The sequence below is a fragment of the Ostrinia nubilalis genome, chromosome 25 (assembly GCF_963855985.1).
Source record: "Ostrinia nubilalis chromosome 25, ilOstNubi1.1, whole genome shotgun sequence".
In the NCBI taxonomy this organism is placed as follows: domain Eukaryota; kingdom Metazoa; phylum Arthropoda; class Insecta; order Lepidoptera; family Crambidae; genus Ostrinia; species Ostrinia nubilalis.
This window is the reverse complement of record NC_087112.1, coordinates 7660140-7682571: the sequence shown is the minus strand read 5'-3', so window position 1 is coordinate 7682571 and position 22432 is coordinate 7660140. Positions and strand designations below refer to the sequence as shown.

The following is a 22432-nucleotide window of genomic DNA, read 5'->3' as shown; positions in this document are numbered from 1 at the left end:
CGCGAAGGTCGCTGCTGCGTGTGCTGGGCCGCCGGCGTGTCCCCGGCGCGCCAGTCGCACTTGATCTCGCCGCGCCGCCGGACCACCGTCTCGATGCGCTGCGATGAGGCGCCTCGTCTTAGCGCATCGAGAAGAGCGCGCAAGAGTAAGGCTCCTACAGAAGTCTTTCTCCTGTCTCACTCCAGCGGGAGAGCAGGCTGACGTGTTATCTAGACCTGACTACAGTCTTATGCGCTGCGACGAGGCGCCTTTAAAGTTCCTACAGAAGTCCTCTTGGCTTTACTTGGGCTAGAGACCTGTAGTAAACTTGCGCTGCGCGAGGCAGCTTTATTAGCTGACCTTCTTCGAAGACACCTGACTATCTCTTTAGACCTGTAATACACTACAGCCATGTGCGCTGCGACGAAGCGCCTTAAAGGCTTTTACAAAAGTTTTCCTGGCTTCACTTGGGTCAGAAACCTGTAGTAAACTTGCGCTGCGACAAGCCTTAAAGGCTCCTGCAGAAGTTCTCCTGGCTTACTCCAGCAGGAGGACACTCTGACGTCTGTCTCGACCTGTAATAGACAGCCTGGAAGTAGACTCCAAGTCCTGTCTCCACTCACCCCACCGCGAAGGCCGCTGCTGCGTCTGCTGGGCGGCAGGCGTGTCCCCGGCGCGCCAGTCGCACTTGATCTCGCCGCGCCGCCGGACCACCGTCTCGATGCGTTGCGATTGCGGCGAATCCAACGCCGGGTCTATGGATACTGTTCCTGATAGGTGCTGGAATATACCGACATCTTAATAATATGACTATAACGGAACTTAGCTAGAGAGTGATAAATATCTCCAGACCAACCCATCTGGTTAGCATAAGGCAAGGCTGCTCAACCTTTTGAAGAGTCGGGCCAAACGGTGAATTTAGTCGTTAACGACGGGCCACCTACATTTTTGACAGCTAACTTCAGAGAGATCTTAAAGTTTGTACTGTGCTCGGCGGGACTTTTTATTTGGTGCGTTTTTTTTTTCAAACTGTACATGCGCGGGTCACTTAAAATTCTTTTGGGGGCCACACTGTGGCCCGCGGGCCTGGAGTTGAGCAGCCTTGGCATAAGGAGTGGAGGCAATGTCCTTAATTGTCCTATGGTAAGCTCCTGCAGTAGAGACTAAATAAGCTAATGATGACACTATGAATTAAATGAAATAATGACACTATGAATTTCAAAAACTCAAGTCGTCTTAAGAGAAAGCGGTCGCGAAGGAAAACCGTGATTTTTTTATGTGTTTATTACTTTATCTGTCTCCTGTCTCTGTCTCACTCGTGAACTGATGCTTAAACGTTGTCTAAAGTTAAATAACGGTCGTAGGTTTCCGCCTTGGGTCGTGGCCGCCTTACACATGGGATAGTTATAAAAGTATAAATTCCAAAAGCAGCAATAATAAATTACCTGATTAGCAACATCGCTCTGATACGCCATCGCCATCTGCTCCAACATCTCATAGCTGTCGGCAAACTTCTCTTCCCCCTCCACTTCTAAATCTTTCTGATACACGTCCCCTTGCTTCTGGTACTGATCGCCCTGTTTCTGATAGCTGTCGCTTTGCTTCTGATAAACATCACCCTGTTTCGTATACGATTCAGTCTGTTTCGAATAAGAATCTTGCTTCTGATAGGTGTCCCCTTGTTTTTGGTAATTGTCCCCTTGTTTCTGATAGGTGTCCCCTTGTTTCTGATAGGCGTCCCCTTGCTTCTGGTATGCGTCCCCTTGCTTCTGGTACAGATCCCCGTATTTCTGATAGAGGTCCCCCTCCTTCTGATAAATATCCCCCTGTTTCTGATAAGTGTCCCCATGTTTCTCATATATCTCGCCCTGCTTTTGATAGACGTCAGCCTGATCGGTTTTAACTTCGTAATACGTTTGAGAGGGCTCTGCTTTCTGTTCTGTTCTGTTGTCTTCAGATGGAAGAGCAATATCTTCCAAATTGGTAGTTGTGATTGGATCGTCGGGGAGGGGTATGGAGTGAGATTCCTCTAGCATATTATTATTCGGCGATTCAATTTCTTGGACTGGCTCAGGGGTCGGTTCCTGTAAAGTTAAAGTTTTTTATAGCCTGACCAGGAACATAAAAACCCTGGCATAGAGGCGCGTCAATTGCATTTGATAGTGCAACACTGAGTACAGTCGTACCTGTGTTAAATTAATAGGCTAACTTTATGTATCAGGATTCAGGATTACGGGCTAATTTGATATTTTCATAAATTAACGAATAAATATTATTAGAGGTAACCTGGTTTAAATCAATTAAATGAAACCATCAATCGAGCTAGTAGGATTTATTTTATTATTCATCAATAATCAAATTCAGAACTTGAATATTCAACTGCAATGTCTGCTCATGAACGCTTCAAACTCGGTACTTCTTTCCCAATTCCATAAAATTCAACACTTAGAAAGTGACAAAAAACTTTAAAATAGGTAGTTGAAACAAACCACAGCTAATTTTCATAGTGGACTGTACTATACGGTAAACATGTCAGTCAATTTGACAACCTTTGTTGGAAACATTTATCAATGAAAATATTGTCCGAACCCTTGGTATTTCTCTTCGACAAATACTTTAACACATTGTGAACCACTTTTCTTTCACGACTATAAAAAGATTTTAGCAATTTCATTTACAAAATCAATTGCGCGCATTTAAAATAAAGTTTGTTTACACTTTGACAGCAATAGACTGACATGCAAGGTGACATGTCAATGAAGTTTTCAGTTACTGTTGCCATTAAAAGAAATTAGTACCATTAGTTTTCCGCAACATGGCGAGGGTTTTTATGTTCCTGGTCAGGCTATAAGTAATTTTGTTACACTTGTCAATTATTTTTATTACGTGATTGCTACGTTTTATTATTTTTATTGTCAATCAATATTTTCGATCAGTTGAAATGCAGTTCAAAAGCTTCCAAGCTGTGGATAAAAAACTACTTTCTTAAAGTTTCTAAGCTACTACATAAAAAATCACAACACGTGAATTCCTATGATGTATGTTAAGTTATTACAACAGTCACAAAATGCAATTGGGCAGAGCTAAAAGATACATTTTAAAAGTGATCACTTTCTATGAAGCGTTGGTACCGGTACCACAGAATAAGTACTACGTACAGAAGTTATACTTCGCGAAGGTATTTTAAAAAAATTATGCTCAATGTCATTAACAATATGGTGTAATTTAGCCTGTCTCAAGAGTCAAGCACCATTTTGTTGACAAACGTCAGTGATCGGCACTGCGCCGAAGCTATAGGGCTGACTTCGGTAAAATGATGTGACGTGAGGTGCCAAACTGCGGAAAATGGCGGAGGAAATACATGATTTAGCATGAATTAACATGAATAATACTAACTACTTATTTACCTCCCAGTGTCTTGAGGCAACTTAAAAAAGTACATTCTGTGTTTTTATTATTATTAGGCAGTTAAATACTGCACAGTATTTAGTACACCATTTTCTTTATTTTCTTCCATCATACACAAGAATACGCGTGCGCGAGTATGGCGCGAGTCAATGTTCGCTCGTATGTGAGGCCTTGTCGAATAGTATCCTATAGGTGGGCCACCGTGCGTGTTTTGTTTTCGATGTAAACTCGCGGAGATGAACAGGCCTGCCGGTACTAAGTTCTATGTACAGCTACAAATTTCATGTCGTTTTTATGCCTTCTTATACTACACTCGCGAGCAAAAGTATGGAATCACCCCATTAGTTTCGAGTGATCATTAGAACAAAATGACTATGAAGATTAAATTAAAAATGGTACCAGTTAAATAACTAAACTAAAGCTTGGCACTGAGTTCTTCAAATCGTTCGGAACAAGATGGTGATTCCATACTTTTGCTCGTATTAGTATAATATTGCGTTTATTTGAGATTGCTAACTAACTAATGTATTTCTCGAGAAAACCAAATTAGAAAAAATCTAAATTCACCTAGAAATTCTCTTTTCTGTAATGACACTTTATTCTAAAACCTTTTTTTATAACGTAGGTTAGACTAATCGCAAGCACAAACAGAATCCGTTAGAAATAGCATAAAATGTTATTAATCGCAATAAATACAAGACACCGATAGTTTCAATAAGCATTCGCAAGTAACATATTATTGCTACACTGACAGATGATTAAACGAACTATTGATTTTGGTTTTATCTGTACAAACCAAAAACCTTACAGACCTAATACACTGAACTGTCCCACCCGAGACATTGAGAGGGGGCGCCACCGTCAATACCGGATCGCTGGTTCCGATTATTTCCATATCGAACGATGGTGGCACCCCCCTGCCAATGTCACGGGAAGGACAGTCCAGTGTATTGGGTCTTTAACCGATTGACTTTCAGCGTTCCATTTTACGTTATCTTAGATGAAATCATTAATTAGTTTTAATTACTGTATAAGACTTACAGCATCAGTTAAAATTCTCATTTTTACCGTATAATATTCCTTAATGTATGCGTAATATAATATCAAAAACGTACCAATGTACAATTCAGTTTACCATAACGGTGGTTCACCTTTTAACATAAAATAATATTATATTGAATGTATTTTATCACTCAACATCAAATAACTCGCACCTTCCGCGACGCGAACTTTAAAGATTTTCTTCTGACACAATCATAGTGCCCCAAAAATATTGGTGTTATTTGAAAGTCCAATAAATAAACTTAAAGAAAAATACATTTAATTTTTTTAAACAACAGGTACCATAAATGTGGCTTGAAAAAAGGCCTCACTCATTTGGGGCTCACCTCTGGGACCAAGTAGACCAATATTTATTTTTGTGGTTATAAAACCAAATAATGATCTCACGTGTCCTATTTAACAGATGGATAGCGATTAATCCAAATTTAACAGTTTTATAGCCATAAAAGTTGGCTCAATCGTAACTACCTGGCTTTAAGAAGACTGGATCCTTCTAAAGACACATTTTTGGGGTAAAAACCCTTCCTTTAATGAAATGAAGTTTAGAACTAGGCTTTCAAATGGTACCAATATTGATGGGAAGTGGGAATGCATACGTTTGAAAAGTGCTTGTCGCGGGAGGTGCGATTTATTTGACGCCGAGTGTATTTGATTTTGATTTTTTGATTTTGATTTACCTTCACTGGTTCCACTACTTCTACTTTAGTCTCCACCTTCTCAGGCGGCGTAGATTGGTCTTGCAGCACCTCACAGCTCTCTTCTTTAATATCTACTATCGGCGGACTAACTGCTTCTTTAGGTGATGCTACAGGGGACTCCACTTTCTCCTGCTTTATATGTATGTTACTACCTACAAAATCTTTTTGTAGTTCTTTCACGTTAATAATTTCTCTTGGCTTCTGCCGTCTTGGAGAGAACTCATCGTCGCTCAATCTTTCTGTCTTTATGTTGTTAAGTACATTAACGTCGAAAAGCTCGTCGCTCTCTGAAGATTGTTTACGTTTCTTTTTTTTATCTTTCTTCTTTTTAGCGGCTAGTTCTTTCTTCTTCTGTTTCCTCTTTCTTTCTTCTTCGGACTCGCTGTCAGAGCTGCTACTGCTTGATGACGAACTGCTGGATGATTTCACTTGCACTTTCTTCTTCTTTTGGATTTTCTTAAGTTTTAGTTGCTTTTTCTTTTTGATTTTCTTTTTCTTTTCTACAATTTAAAACAGATAGTTCATTAATAACTTGCGGGGTTAATTTTATAATATTATTAATATTTTATAATATTAAGTTTACTTAGGATATTATTTTTTTTATGAAATTAGAGAAGGCCCTTCAACAGTTTATCTACTTTTTAGTTACGAATTTGAAAAAATACAATGTAGTCCAGTAGAAAGAGTTATAAAGGGAAATACGTATACAGAGTGGAAACGATAAGTGATCTCACTCGATTATTTCTAAACTATTGATACCGTTTGATAGAGCTCATGAAGCACTTTCAGGATCAGTAACTAGTTTTTTGATATCTTGTATAGTTTAGAAATAATCGAGTAAGATCACTTATCGTTTCCACCCTGTATAATATACCGCGTTTTGAGCAGTCATTGACTGGGCTAATGATACTGTTTAACAAGACTCATCAAGGGAATATGTTTTTAAATTATTTATAGCCTTATCATCATCTTAATAAAGTTCAAAGTATATTATAATGACAATAATTTATTATTATTATCGGTGTACACTTTTGTGCCTCAGCTTTTCGCCGGTTTCGAGGGAATGCACGGGCCTAAGCCAAGTGCAATCCTGATAAAATTGTATCTTTAGTTTGTGGTTGTAGAGTCGGTGTCTGCCCTTGTTGGTTGGTTATGGCTGTCATGGGTTTGTAAAAATTTTCTTACGATTCTGCAGGTGTTCAGAACTACTGCCTTCTGTAGTGATATGTAGGTGAGTGGTGGTAAATTAAGTGTATTTAATGATTGGTGTAGTTGTTTCGGTATGACGCCTGTTGTTGAAAGCACTATTGGAACGATGTTAACTTCATTAAGGCGCCACATCCGCCTGATTTCATGCTTTAAATCTGTGTATTTGGATAGTTTTTCTGATATTGAATTCTGCAGGTTATGAGTGTTGGGTATAGCTATATCTATTATAGTTGCTGTGCGGTTATTCTTATCCTGAAGCGTGATGTCTGGTCTATTATAGTGTGTAGTCCGATCGGTGAGTATAGCGCGGTCAAAGTATAGTCTGTATTGACTATTCTCAAGTACAAGTTCGGATTATTATTATTATAATAATGAAGCACTCAGTACCTTTTTCATCTCCAGAGTCGTCACTGATCTCCTCGACCTTCGGTGTTTTCTTCTTCTTCTTCTGTTTGTCTTTCAGGCGTTTCTTCATCTTCTTGTCCATGCGACGCTTCTTTGCCAACTTAGCCTTTAGTTTCTTACTACCCTGTAAATTACAAATAATAGGTTCAACCACAGAATGAATACTAATTACTTCTTCGTACAGAAATGTCAATTAAGTTAAATATAAAAAAATACCACATGTTATTGCATTGCATACGATTCACATGTCTACTGAATCGTTATATTCATAGAAAATCCTTCATAAAAGATACAAAAGTGACTGACTGACTGACATAATGATCGATCAACGCACAGCCTAAACCACTGGACGGATCGGGCTGAAATTTGGCATGCATGTAGATGTTATGACGTAGGCATCCGCTAAGAAAGAATTTTACGAAACTACTCCTAAGGGGGTAAAACGGGATCCATGCGTATGAAGATGCGGGCGGCCGCTAGTATTTGATATAAACGTTATTGTCATATACATTATGTCATTTAAAATCTTTTCTCCCTCAACGGCCATCAGTTCGATGAACTATACTGGTCATCACAAAAATCGGCCCACCTACGTTTTACAGGAAAACTCGTTTCTACTGACACAATCATGGTGCCCCAATAATATTGGTGTTATTTGAAAGCCCAATAAATATCCTTAAAGAAAAACACATTTAATTTCTTAATAAACGATTAATATAAACGCGATATACAATAAATATGACTTGAAAAAAGACATCACTTTGGGCTCACCTCTGGGATCAATTAGACCAATTTTTATGGTTATAAAACCAAATAATGATCTCACGTGTCCTCTTTAACAGATGGATAGCGATTAATCCCAACTTAACAGTTTTATAGCCATAAAAGTTGGCTCAAGCGTAACTACCAATTTTTGAAGCAGTGACTCTGGATTCTTCTACAGACACATTTTTGGGGTAAGAATCTTTCCTTTAATGAAATGAAGAAACTAGGCTTTTAAATGGTGCCAATATTGGTGGGAAGTGGGGATGCATACGTTTGAAAGTGCTTGTCGCGGGAGGGTCGATTTTTGTGATGACCAGTGTATGTGCCTCGCCAAACTCGCTAGAGTTTCTAATTCACTCATAAGTAAAATAAATTACCTTCTTTTTTAGCTTTTTCTTCTTCTTGCTATCATCGCTTTCGGTGGGCGTGGTCTCGCTCGACACCGAGTGCTTCCTCTTGCGTGACTTCTCTTTTTCTGTTTTTAACTTCTTGCTGCTAAGGGAATAATTTGCAGAACATATTGTCAATTATTGATTTATTGAGATACAAGTGTAAGGCCTCAGCCTCGAACTTAGCGGGCAGCGGGGCGGCGGCCGCGGCGGCGCGGGAGCGGCAGGATCTTATGCGTAAAATCAAATAGACTGGTTCTCGAAAACAGCGGCGCGGCAGCGGGGCGGCAGCGGGGCGGCAGCGGGGCGGCAGCGGGCAACGAGCGGGCAGCGGCGAGGGAGCGGGCAACGAGCGGGCAGCGCACTCCTTCTTTTGCCCACAATAAATCGAGCGTTAGGAATAAATTTGAATCGAAATAAAATTGTCGCCGTTGTTCAGACATTTCGTTTGCGAATAAAAACAAATATCTCGGCAACACAAACCCGAACACAACACTTCGCCGCTAAAGCGCCGCGCGAGCTGCCCGCTTGTTTCGAGAACGGGTCTGCGTTGCCCGCCCCGCTCCAGCGCCGCCGCCGCTCCCGCCCCGCTGCCCGCTAAGTTCGAGGCTGAGGCCTTATAAATAGGGTATGTGTTGGTTCAGATTATGTCGGGCCAAGATCGTAGGTGGGTACGAGGCATAACTAAGGCAATGAGGGCTATCGTTTTAGCGCTCACCAGTTGGCGCCACTGTAGAGTAAGGTCCTGTCACTTGCTAGTAGCGAAGACAGTGGCGCCAACTTGTGAGCGCTAAAGTGGTAGGAGGACTATCGCATTTGCACTCATCAAGATGGCGCCACTGTAGAGTAAGGTCCTGTCAATCGCCAGGGGTGCCAACTGTTAAGTATAAAAACGATAGCCCTCATTGAATATTGACAAGTTATAAATCATGCTTGATATATCTGTTGGCCGAACATAGTGTAAACCCACCTTTGACGCTACAAATCTATCGTCCGTATTCACAAACGATGCTTGCTTATGTGAAGCAGAAAATCGAACGCACAGCGTTGAATAGAGCTCTGTGATTGGTTCATGTGTCACCCTGTGCGTCTTACACTGTGAGACCTCATAGTAATGTTTGTGAATACGGACGTATGAATCTACTCGTGTCCATAAAGATAAAATTTTTTAGTGTTTTTTTAATCTACAAAAGCGGGAAACATATTTGACGTAATGAAGATGATGACGAAAACATATTTTATCTTATATGGAAAGAATAGAAATGCAAGGAAGAATATCAATGGAACTTCACAGATATTTATTAATTTTACGAGGAAATTGGTCTCTATTGAAATCAATAAACTGTATACACACTCACACATTTAACACCAACACATACACAACAATCATTAAAGCACACACGTGAATTAGAAATAAAAATCATTATTCATTATATGCTAAATAATATGGTAAAATAAATCACAAATAACATTTCGTACAATGGTGGTGGAATTGTGGTGGTAACATGCCATAAAACATGCTGAAGATTCAAGGACAAGGTGATGTTTTTAAATATTTAGATTACGGATAATCGGCCTTCAGTTTTGTAGAGGCGTCTGTCTAAAGCCTTGTCCACATGTGCAAAAGTTACAATACGCTATGCTTTTGTATCAGGCACATCGACGTTGGCATATTTGTAAAATTGCAAATACGCCCTGATGCATTATGGTTTTAGTTTAGACAATTCGAAAAACGAACATAACGGTCTGCAAAAGCGAAGCTAATCGACCGAAAGCAGTCTCTTTCTAAATGAATATTGAAAGTGTAATTAGTAAGTAAGAAATCAGTAACAACATTTTAAAATAAGCTGGTATGAATGACGCTAAAATAAAAAACGTTCAATTAAAGTACATCGAACACCAGACACCGTCCAAACAAAACGTGAAAAGGGGGGGATGGAAGGTATACGGTGAAAGTGAAAACGAAGGTAGGGGCATAGTGGGGGTCATAATAATGTCTACGTGTACCATTGGACAGTGACAGGCTCGGGACTGAGAGAAAATACGTCTGCAAAGCCCACCGCCGCAGTCGCCCGTCTGTAGAGAGCACGTTAGTACTAATGAAAAACAATGTCATTTTCTAATACTAGCTAGTAATAAATTAGTTTTTTCACCCATTTAATCAGTTTATCTAAAAATGTCAATATATGCAAGTAAGGGCGCAATATGTAATTCTGGCGCAATCGAGTAAATAGTCTTAAAACGACCATCTTCTGGCCCTCAGCGTAAGCAATTGCACAATTTTATTATTTGTTTCAAGGCACCCAAGAGTCCCACTATGGTATAAAAAAGATTAGTTCTTTCAATATTTTCACATTCAAAAGTGTACAATTATATTCAAAGTCGTACAAAGACATTTCGAAATTGTTTATTTTAACTCTTATTTCTTTGAAAAAAGTCATTCTACATTCCATACAGCAACTTCACATGATATAAGTATACTAAAAAAAATCCCACATGAATGACCCACTTATTAATAGCATTAGTAGAAAATCACCAGTTTCATAGACACTATCACCTGTATTCACAAACGATACTTGTTAAAGTGAAGCAGCAAATCGAACGCACAGCGTTGAATAGAGCTCTGTGATTGGTTTGTGTGTCACCCTGTGCGTCCACGCGCACTGTGAGACCTCATAGTAATGTTTATGAATACGGGTGGGTTTTAGAATCGCGCTGACCGCTCGCTGATCGTCGGCGCTAACAGATCAATATGTATGTAATTGAAGGGAACGTTTCTGAGTGACGATGATCGCTCGGCGCCGACGTTTCATACATTTTGGCTGTCAGCGCTGACGGTTAGCGTGCGTCACGGGACTATTCCCACCTCTCGTTCCCACCACTGCAACTCCTGTGTAGCCAGGATCTACAGCTTGACCGCCACAAAAACCCAACCAATGAAGGTCAAGTTTGTCCCGGGGGAAAGTTAAACTGTCATTGGACCCGCAACGAAATTAATCAGAAGAACATAGGAGGAGTTCGAAATTAAGGTTCGACTTCCCTCCATTGCAAAGCGGATGACAGGTGACAAACAAAGGTTTAAAACCTTTAAGAAAAGATTATGCACCACGGACAATAAATTAAATTAAGGGGGCCTATCTTATGAGCAATTAGCAACTACCTGCCAATAATATTTTTCACAAAATCGCTTAAAAGCACGGAAATTTTTCCTTGTCGCGACAAGATCGGTGTAATAAATTGCGGAAACAGATGTATGTTGTATTGAATTAAGCATTATATCACGTTCATGTTTCCAAAGATCACACTCCCACAAGATATGATGGGCAGACTGCTCATGACTGACATCATCAGTGGAACACTCGCAAAAAGGAGACGGAACGGTTAGCGTGCGTCAGTGTGACTCTAAAACCAGCCTAATACTAAATTAATTAAACAATTGATAGCCAAATAAAACCACTCACTGTTTCTCACTCTCTTCTTCCACATCGGACTCCTGGCTCCACCCCTCGCTGCTAAGCTTGACCTTCTTTGCTTTCTTCTTATCTTCTTCTTTCTCAGTTTCTTCTGGCTTCTTCTTCTTTCTGGCGACCTGGCGGATGGGCGTGGTGCTGCGAGAAGTGTCCTTGGGCTCGGACACGTCCGGCCAGACGGCTTGCATGAACCTGCGTTGTGGAGGTTTATTTATTGTAGAAGATGTACTTTTTTGACCTTTAATTGAGCTTTTCTTGATATGTCCTGCTGTGTCATTTTCTTCCCGCTTAGGATCAAGACTTCTATCGTAACTACTAAAGCTTTAACCGCACCAACGCATGACAGTTCACGCGACCCATGACAGTTCACGCGACCCATGACAGTTCACGCGACCCATGACAAGTCACGCGACCCATGACAGTTCATGCGACCCATGACAATTCGCGTGACCCTTGTCAGTTCACGCGACCCATGACAGTTCACGCGACCCATGACAGTTGACGCGACCTATGACAGTTCACGCGACCCATGACAGTTCACGCGACCCATGACAAGTCACGCGACCCATGACAGTTCATGCGACCCATGACAATTCGCGTGACCCTTGTCAGTTCACGCGACCCATGACAGTTCACGCGACCCATGACAGTTGACGCGACCTATGACAGTTCACGCGACCCATGACAGTTCACGCGACCCATGACAGTTGACGCGACCTATGACAGTTCACGCGACCCATGACAGTTCACGCGACCCATGACAGTTCACGCGACCCATGACAGTTCACGCGACCCATGACAGTTCACGCGACCCATGACAGTTCACGCGACCCATGACAGTTCACGCGACCCATGACAGTTCGCGCGACCCTTGACAGTTCACGCGACCTGTCATTGGCCTATGATCGCGCCGGCGATGGCGATTTGCACGCGTTGGTGTGGTTAAAGCTTAAGAGATCAGACGCTTGGAGCTAAGACTTCAAAGCAATGACTGTGACTACAAAATCTACCGGACTCACAGGGGGTCCATACTGACCCTAGGCACTGAGCTAGACTATGTCGTGTATCAATATTATCTCATAACCTGACTACAGGAAACACAACCTTCTTGCCCAACGTTTCTTGCCCTTTCAAGTTTACCCTTAACAGTAGGGACCTAACAGTATTGCTCTTAGCTAAAGACACAAAATGAGTGGGTCATTTAGTATTTTTTTGTCTAGGAAATCTGCCAATCTTAGACATAAAGGATATAGAATTTATTGCATTCATTTACAAATCAAACACCCTATCAATTTTGATTGACTCCGCCCATTCAACTGAGTCAAAATTCGCTGCCAATTTTTCTTCCAAGGTAGGTTTGAGACAACACTCACGCCCGAATTCACAAACGATGCTTGCTTAAGTGAAGCAGCAAATCGAACGCACAGCGTTGAATAGAGCTCTGTGATTGGTCACCCTGTGCGTCCGCGCGCTCTGTGAGACCTCATAGTAATGTTTGTGAATACGGGCATCAATCTCACCTCTGGTACTCTCTGTCCAAGTACATTTCTCCGTGCTGTGGCGTGAACGAGCTGGGATCCTCTTCGGTTTCCCACTCGCTGGGCAGGCGGGTCGGCGTGAAAATTACACAATAATGAGCCTACTGCTCCTATACTTAAGTGCTAATACTCATAGGCAGAAGGCAGCTTCTTGGGTGATGACAGAAAGTCCTTGAACGATTAGTCGCCCAAGACAAAGTTAAGGAATCCAGCCTAGGAGTTGGTTTATGTTTATCCTTCCTTATTTCTTTATTATACTGATGAGATCAAGGCAGCCTTAAATGGTTCCTACATGAATGCAGCTAGATTACGATTGGGTTATTAGACAAAACGTACGTCTGAAGGCCTTAAACTGCATCTACATTTAAGGATCAGTGAACGATAAAGTCACTCAATTTAGGCATGTAAAAAATCGTCAATAATTTATAATTTCTATCTAAATTATTCCGTTAAAATTCAATTTTCTAGTAGACTGTAAGTAAGGTCTAAATATTATTCTAGATTCTATAACAACAAACTATCAAGATGAGCCTATATTCTGCAGTTATGAATTTAGCATTATGCATCTTAGTTTCTTAGCAATTTACAGGTTCAAATCCCACTTGAGGCAATAGATTTTTTCAAGTTTTACAAAAGCCTATCTTCAACCTAAGTGTCTATCTAAATCTATTATATGCTATAGTCTGGTCCGTGAGCACGTAGAATTTTGTCCAATGACCCCAAGCTACCCATCCTTATCGCTCGCGCGTAATTATGTTGCTATCGCGCTCGCACACTCACTGCGGGCGCCCGTCGCACAGTCGCGACAGCAATATAATTACGCGCGAGCGGTAAGGATGGGTAGCTTGGGGTCATTGGACAAAATTCTACGTGCTCACGGACCGGGCTTTAAACCTATCTTCTAAGTTTGTCTATTATTATTATTATTGGTTTTTGGGCTTTTATTTGCGCCAACTCGACCAGGTTTGATCTATTGTGGCAGCCCTTGTCTTTAGAGTTCACTGCTTAGTCCCGTTGAGTCTATAAATTTCCAGATTCTTTGGAGCGTGATATCTGCTTGTAAGTTTGTCTAAATCTACTCATTATTTACTACACCTTCTTCTAAGTTTATCTACTCGCTACATTCACTCCACAACTACATACATCCCCCACTTACCTCTGATACTCCCTATCCAGGTATATTTCCTCGGTATGCTGCGGGGTCAGCGACCCTGGCGGGGGCGGGGGCCGCTCCTCATCCTCCCAGTCGGAGGCGGGCGCGGGGGCGGGGCCGCAGAACGCCCCGCGCGGGTACCAAGCCCGGGCCTTTAGCGGGGCTTCGTCGGGGATCCTGGAGGAAAAGGATTAATATATCCGTTAAGCTAGCACCCATAACACAAGCATTAAGTTGCTTACTTTGGGGCTAGCTGGCGCTGTGTGATATTGTCCAAAGATTTATTTATTTGTCCAAAGATTTATTTATTTATTTAATACTGTCAGTGTCCCAAAACTTACTAAGCTTGGGTCTATATGATAAAGTTAATAAACCAACTTCTCTTGTTTTCTCGTAATCATCGCCGAGCACCAAAAATGTATACAATCTCAAAAATGTAATAGGCATTTTACTTCATCCAGTAACGCATATCATTTCAATATAAGTTTGACTATGGGAACAAGCCAGAGCCAAAAAAACTAAGCAGAGCTAGTATCAATACATAATACAATGATCAAAAACTCCAAGACACCACTTCTTTAAAAATAAAAACAATATAAATCTAGTATGATGATATGAATTTATGAAGTACTAGCTTTTGCCCGCGGCTTCACCCGCGTGAAATTTAGTTTGTCACAGATCGTCATAAATTATAGCCTATATGTTATTCTGGGTTATAAACAATAATACTGTAAAGTTTCATAAAAATCCGTCCAGTAGTTTTTGCGTGAAAGAGTAACAAACATCCACACAAACTTTCACCTTTATAATATTAGTAGAATAGTAGGATTCAAGTTTTAAGTTTTTCCATTATATCCTATCTGATTTGGGAAACTACTTTAGACCTGGTTTAGACACAGGCGGTTTCTAGGTGGTTCTGATTGGCGAGGCACAGAGGCAGTAGCCGTGCGGTAACGATTTGATGCAAATATACAAGAACTGCCTAGCAACCGCGGAATTATAGCTGTGTCTGTACCAGGCCTTAGGGGACGCCGATGTAGGGGCTTATCGGTGAAACGGGCATAAAAAACAAACAGTCACTTACTGGTCGCAGCCATAGACACGGTCTACAAGCGCCATCTTGCACATTTCCAGCTCCTCGTAGACCACGGAGCGGTCCTTGACGCAGCTGCAGCCTTTGGGGTTCTCCGCGAACCAGATCTTGGGGTGGCTGTGCGTCTCCCTGGAAACAGACATTGATGGATTAGACTCTAGATAATACAAGAAGACTAAAATAGAAAGACACGGGTCTTAACGCGACGTTGATGAATAAGTTACATTGTGTACTCACGGCTTGACGTTTCGGCTGCATCATAGCCGAATTTAGTTGAAATGGAACGCGAAAGTTTAAAGCTTCTTGTATTATAAGATACAAGAAGCTTCGAGTTTACGAAAGTATATCATCATCATCGGTCTATAGCAGTTTACTGTTGGACATACACATAAAGTCGCTACTTAACCGTCCGTCAGCTTGATGGAACATCAGCGAAACAAAACTAAAACATTTTCAAATAAACCAGAATCATTTTGTTTCAAATAACTCTCTCTTTGTTGTCTGAAATAGACTGCTTTGTAGCAATAAATAGATAGGGATCTACTTATCAATCAATCTACTATCACAAACTCACTAAATGTAAAAATGTAAAATCTCTATTTAGGCCCAGAACAGACGGTGAAACGCAACTGCAACGAAACTGCAACTTTCTAATGATTCTGATGAATGAAACTGAAAGTTTCAAACTGGTCGCGTCATGTGTGGTCTCTCAACGGACGCTATGGCAGAAACTTAGATGCAACTCAAAAGTAACTAGCAGTTGCAGTTTCGTTGCAGTTGCGTTTCACCGTCTGTTCTGGGCCTTACCTGTCTTACTTAAAAAATAGAAGCTTACTTGTAACATTTATTCCTGTCGTGCCTGAACAGCAACGGCTGGCATATCTTGAGCACGAAGCTCCACGTCTCCAGTGAATCCACGGTGCTCTTCGACATATTGTTGGCTTCCAACGAATCGTCCAATTCCTTCTCCACCGAAAGACGGTAGTTGTCCGCTTGCCGAGTGCTCGGCCTATACCGATCCTTTGACTTGTAACCATGTTCTGTCAACTTGTAACTAGGTTCTGTCGACTTGTAACCACTCTCTGTTGACTTGTAACCACTCTCAGTTGACTTGTAACCGCTTTCGGTAGACTTGTAACCGCTTTCGGTAGACCTGTAACCGTCTGAGTAGTTGCTACGCTGGCTCGATTGCAAGTCTCGCATCCTGTCATCCAATTCAGGTGTAACTGAGCCCAAACTCGCGTCGTTTTTGGAATTATCATCGTAATCGTCTTTGGGAGAATCGTATTCAACCAAACCCTTGTCCTGACTAGTTTCATCACTCATGTTCTCTTGCTTGATCTCGTTAATAACAGATTCCAAGAAATTATCGTCATTCGCGTCTATCACACCTTCCTTAGTCAAATCTTGGTCATAATCAAACAGTTTCAGATCTATCGGAGAATCGAACGGGTCGTCCTTAACTATCGTCGGTTTATTAAACTTTTCCAGCACCGAATCTTCGTCAAACATGTCTAACGCTTCGTCTTCGGTCGGGTCAATTTCGTATTCGAAAGAATCCATCACTGGTTGCAGTTTCTCTAACTTCGCCGGTTTACCGCTGGGACTTTCTGAACACCTGTCCCTATTCATAAGGCTTGCTTTCAGCAAATCTGCTGCCTGCTTAGCCCTCATCATCGAGTACCTCGTAGGGTCAACCTTGGGACTAGAAATAGACTTATCCTCATTATCTAAAGACCAAGTATCACAGACTAAATAATCATTTAGATTCACATCTGTCTCTTTAGGAACTTTATCATCTTTTTTCACTTCACGATCTGCGTCCTTTTTATCTTTGTCCTTTTCCTTTTCTTTGTCCTTACTCTTATCCCTATCTTTATCTCTGTCCCTTTCTCTATCCCTCTCCCTGTCTCTTTCTTTACTCTTATCTTTGTATCTATCTTTCCGGTCATCTTTTCTGTAGTCAGAGTGCCTTCGTTCATACTTATCAGATGTCCTGGGTTTGTAACTGGATTCAGAATCTTTCTTGTCTCTATCTGATATATTCTTGCTTGAGGAGGAAGCGCGGTCGTCCTCGATTTTCTCTTTTTCATTCGGCACGAATTCATCTTTTTTTCTTTGAAACGGATTGTCGTAGTCAGGCAGAAGTTTCTGGTAGTCGAATTTGAAATCTTTGCCAGCAGCCTTCGCCTTTTTAGCCTCACGTATGAGCTCATCCACTTTTGTTTCGTCTAAAATCGAAATAAAGTGTTAAACGCAATGTAAATGATAATAATTTACTTACTAATTACTTCTAAATACTCATATGACTAACTTATTTTAACTAAACTACATTGTAAAAGAGTTTGACCCAAAATTAGTGTTGCTATTTCTTTATGATTCCCTCTAATTTTAAGTCACATCACTCCTTTTCAACATAAAAATGATAAATTCTACTTATCTACTTAAATTATTATGCTAGTTCTACATGATACATAATTAAATAACGGTAATATTCCTACAAATTACAAAGTAATGAACCTTCAATTTCAAAATCCCTGTTACCTTCCTAGTTTTGTCACCACTACCCGTCCTTAACTACAATAAGGCTACAGGCATAGAAAAATGAATAGCAAAATTCTTTCAAATATAATGTCCCGATTTTGTCCCGGTTCTGTTCAAAGTGCATACGCGCACAGTGTAGTGTCTGCGCACACTTATACAAATACACAAGTAATAAAAACGGTCGTAATGTAAATATAACTTATTTATAGTTAAAACTCTTTACTGTACCCATCAAAATAAATCGAAACTAAACTTATTAAGCTAAAGAGTTTCTCGAACTTTTTTGGTTGGTTGAAAGCGCTAATCTCAGGAACTACTGGTCTTTGCAAAAAACATTTTTGTGTTGAATAGCCCATTTATCGGGGAAGGCTATATACCATCACGTTACGACATTTTCACGCGTACAAAGTCGCACGTACAGCTATAGGTCTAGCTTTTAACTTAGATAGTGCCTAACGACAGAGTAAATACAAATGAGTAGGTCATCTTCATAGAAACGCACGGGCGCGGTTTGTATGTGAGCGCGCCAACACGTATGCGGCGCGCACGCACACACTGACAAAATTTAGCGGGGAGCCAGTCGTGGTTGCGAATTTTGTCAGTGTGGGCGTGCGCGCCGCATAGGTACGTATATTGGCGCGCTCACATACAAACCGCGCTCGGTGCGTTTCTATGAAGATGACCTACTCATTTGTATTTACTCTGCTAACGAGGTATATGCGCGGCACGGGAGGAATGACAGGGCATCTAAATCTGAAGAAGATCTGAACCGAACTGTTGCTGACGTATTTGACTGTATTTGACTACAATCGCACCTGATGTTAAGTGGGATGCAGTCTAGGATGGTACATATCTGCCCTATAAGAGTAGGCGCACACCGTTGATTTTTCGTCGGTCGATAGTTTAGTCGGGCAGTTGATCAGTATGGGCATGTATGGGAGTGCGCACACTACGTCGATTCGATTTGGCCGATTCTTCATACAATTTAAAATCGGGCACAACTATCGGCCAACTAAAAATCAACGGTGTGCGCCTACTCTAAGTGCCTGTAAGTAGTGTTTTGCTATCCATTTCACTATGCTACAATGAAGTCTTCCGACTCACGCTTCTTCTTGCGGCATCGTGTCTTCCATCGCTTTTGCCCGGTCGGTTGGTGAACTCGGAACTTGCGTGCTTTGTACCACACAACAAGCGTTATAACCAAGTTGACGACAGTGGAATCCAACAATATTGCACACAAATGAAAAATAAATGAAAGAGCTTCCTCGTTGTGGATAAAAAATAATAATAAAAAAAGTCCAAGTACTAACGAGTAAGTAAATCAACATCATCATCATTTCAGCCATAGGACGTCCACTGCTGAACATAGGCCTCCCCCAATTTCCATGTTGATCAAGTAAGTATAGTAATTTATTGGCAATGGACTGTCTGTTCTGTGACGCAAATCAACTTAAGTTATATGAAAAGAGATTTCTGTTTTATAGTCCGGTCGCCGAGCACGTAGAATTTCGTCCAATGACCCCAAGCTACCCATCTTTATAGCTCGCACGTAATTATATTGCTGTCGCGACTGTGCGACAAGCGCCCGCAGTGAGCGTGCTTGGCAACCGGACTTTAGTAAAATGTTGTCTGCAACATAGCTGGATTTTATTGGCTTTTAATACTAAAGAAACAGCAAAAAATTAAAATTATGATAAATGTGCTATATGATGCTTTTCTTGACAAGAAAGACAAGGATGTTTTGAAAAGATAAATAAAATAAGTTACTATCAATCAATAAGTGTGCAAACAATGCTATTGCTCTTTAACATACTACAGTGATTTTGAAAAACTAAGCTTACTCAGTTTTAATTATTATACCTAGTTACTTATTTTAATCTAAGATACATAAAGATTTAATGAAACACACACACACACACACACACACACAATAAATATCATAAACTATGAATGAAAACTAACAAATTCTTTATGTATTACGTTAAATTAACAGCTGTTCATAACATTAGTAAGGTCAAATTGTTACTGACTAAACTATTGACCATAATAATAACTAGTTTACTTATGTTAATGACAATGAAAGTTTAAATCAATATATTGACCTTAATTATTTTGTCTGGTAATAGTGTAAAATTATTATTATTTATTTATTTAAAGATATCTCACCTAAGAATGTCTTAATGGGGGGCATGGCTTTCGTAGGCATGGCCTTCTCGCTGGTCGAGCTGGGGCATATCAGCCCCAACGGGATGCCCAGTTCCACCAGCTCCATTTTCCGCTTCATATCCTCGATTTCCGAGAGGGTGCGCTTTTGCAACTCCGTGTATGAGTCTGAAAGGTTTCGGTTACATAATGTATATTAGTCATAGTCATAAATGTTTATTGCATCATGTTGGTCTTCATTATAAAGTATTTTAAACATAAATCACATGCAGTTTTTTTTTCTTGAGAAAATGGGAATATGCTCTGGGCCTGAAATAGATAAGTAGAACAGATATCTACTTATTGCTTACTTAGGAAGCACTTTACACAGTAAGGGTACTGTGGTTAAAAAATACATTGTTTAAAGAAAATGTTCCAAAGAGAGTACCTTATGAATATGTATATGATACGGTCAGTGATAAATGTCAAAATTATGAATAATCGCCAGTTATTATGAATAATTACCGCATGATTTGGTAAATGTGATGTGGCCCAAGGGCCACCCCTAAGCACCCGCCGCACAGTAGTTTGATTTTAAAAATAGGTGGACATACGATCGAAAGTCATAATTTCACCGAAACAAAAATTGTTTTGGATAGCATTTTGAATGCTGATCAACATTTGTCATTATACATTTTTCGATAAAACGAGCCTTTCATGCTTAAAAAAAATATGACAAGAAAATTTGTATGGAGAAAAATCATTTTTATTTTTTTCTGGCTACTGTTGCAAACTGTAGCGGTCAAACCTTATGTAGTCGTAAGTACCTATGGTGCCGAATATTACTACATAAATACTTTTTGCGGGCACGCGCGGCGAAGCGAGTAATGGACATGCAAAATTTTAAATATTTATATTTATGGATTATTGATTTTAATGCACTTAAAGTAATTATTAATAGAAAAATATACTTAGTCTAACTTACTACAGCCCCCTATTACCTCATTTCACGCCAAAACCTTTCAAACTAGAAACTACGTTTGTACGTACTAGGTAGCCTAAGTCGATCATTGACAATAAAATATTCACTACTGGTCTACTGGTTATGGTGTAAGGTAGATTAGGTAGATATCTACCCTTTACCTAGCTATATACCTACTTCTTGGCACTTATAATACCGACAGACATGATTAAATAAGTCTTCAAGCAAGAACCCTTGACTTCAATGGTTATGAAAGATTTTTTTTACTTTCTAGAGTAGTCCTGAATAGATCCTTAAATCATTTTGACTGTCATAATTGATTACAGTAGGTAGCGAGATAGTTTCAATTTTGATAGAACTGTAATAATTTCCAGTTCTTCTGTTGAATAGTCTTGTACTTTCGCAAAAATATTCGTTTTTTTGGCTTCTTTAAAGAGGTGTGAGTTCCTTTTCCTTTTTAAAAAGATAACGTACATAACACCTTCATCAAGTAGGTCACCTTCTTTTCAAACATAAGGTTTGAAATATAACATCTTTATCCAATCATCAAACTGAGAAAAATCTGAAATCCGACATTAATCACCTACTTCCATTCATGTCTTCAATTATTATCTTCGTTCGAAAAACAATCAAAAAAGATATTTTAGCCTAATTCACTTATCTTGAACAGAGTGTTCAAAATAATCAAAGTCACTCACATACTTAATTTTTCCGAAAGAATCCAATAGGCAGTTATGCAGTACACAAAAATGTTATCACATTATCTGCATCATGTATCAGCAGTTTTTGTGTACGTTATTTAGTTGGCATATAAAACTATAGGTAGATGTGAACATAATGGATCTGCAATACGGCTCGGAAACGTGACCTCTCAATATAGGCCTTATAAATAAGCTCAAAATTGCACAACGTGCTATGGAGAGATTGTTCGATGTTTATTTACGAGATCGAATCAGAAATGAGGAGAAGATCCATAAACGAACTAAAGTCGCTGACATAGCCCAACGGATTAGCAAGCTAAAGTGGCATAATACGCAGAAGTAATGGCCGATGGGGCAGCAAGGTTCTGGAGGCCACGTACCGGAAAGCGCAGCGTAGGACGTCCACCCACAAGGTGGATCGACGACCACAGTAGCAGGAAGGCCCTAGATGCAGGCCACCACCAAGCGGCCATTGTGGAAATCATTGGGGGAGGCATATGTTCAGCAGTGGACGTCTTATGGTTGAAATGATGATGGATGATGAATAATGTGTGGAGGAGGGTTACGGATATTCCCATTTATGATGGAATTATTCGACGAACTTGAATAAAGAGCCAAAAAATGTATTGTTTACTATATGGGTTGAAACTGTTACTGAACCCACTACCTACTGTAATCGATTATGTCAGTCAAAATGATTTAAGGGATCTATTCAGGACTACTCTAGAAAGTAAAAATATTTTTCATAACCATTAAAGTCAAGGGTTCTTGCTTGAAGACTTATTTAATCATGTCTGTCGGTATTATAAGTGCCAAGAAGTAGGTATATAGCTAGGTAAAGGGTAGATATCTACCTAATCTACCTTACACCATAACCAGTAGACCAGTAGTGAA

The 22432-nt window shown here is 40.2% G+C and overlaps 1 protein-coding gene across 1 annotated transcript in view; it reads right to left on the bottom strand.

The window, feature by feature from the left end:
• LOC135084100 (titin homolog) overlaps positions 1-22432 on the bottom strand; it is a 36794-nt gene that overhangs the window by 11151 nt on the left and 3211 nt on the right. The window contains exons 5-14 of the mRNA XM_063978845.1: positions 19880-20044; positions 16005-17400; positions 15161-15298; positions 14080-14253; positions 11377-11577; positions 7904-8021; positions 6744-6885; positions 5127-5647; positions 1425-2063; positions 603-759 (exon numbers count right to left, since the gene is read on the bottom strand). Of these exons, the coding sequence (XP_063834915.1) occupies positions 603-759; positions 1425-2063; positions 5127-5647; positions 6744-6885; positions 7904-8021; positions 11377-11577; positions 14080-14253; positions 15161-15298; positions 16005-17400; positions 19880-20044 (3651 nt within the window). The remainder of the gene's footprint in view (positions 1-602; positions 760-1424; positions 2064-5126; positions 5648-6743; positions 6886-7903; positions 8022-11376; positions 11578-14079; positions 14254-15160; positions 15299-16004; positions 17401-19879; positions 20045-22432) is intronic.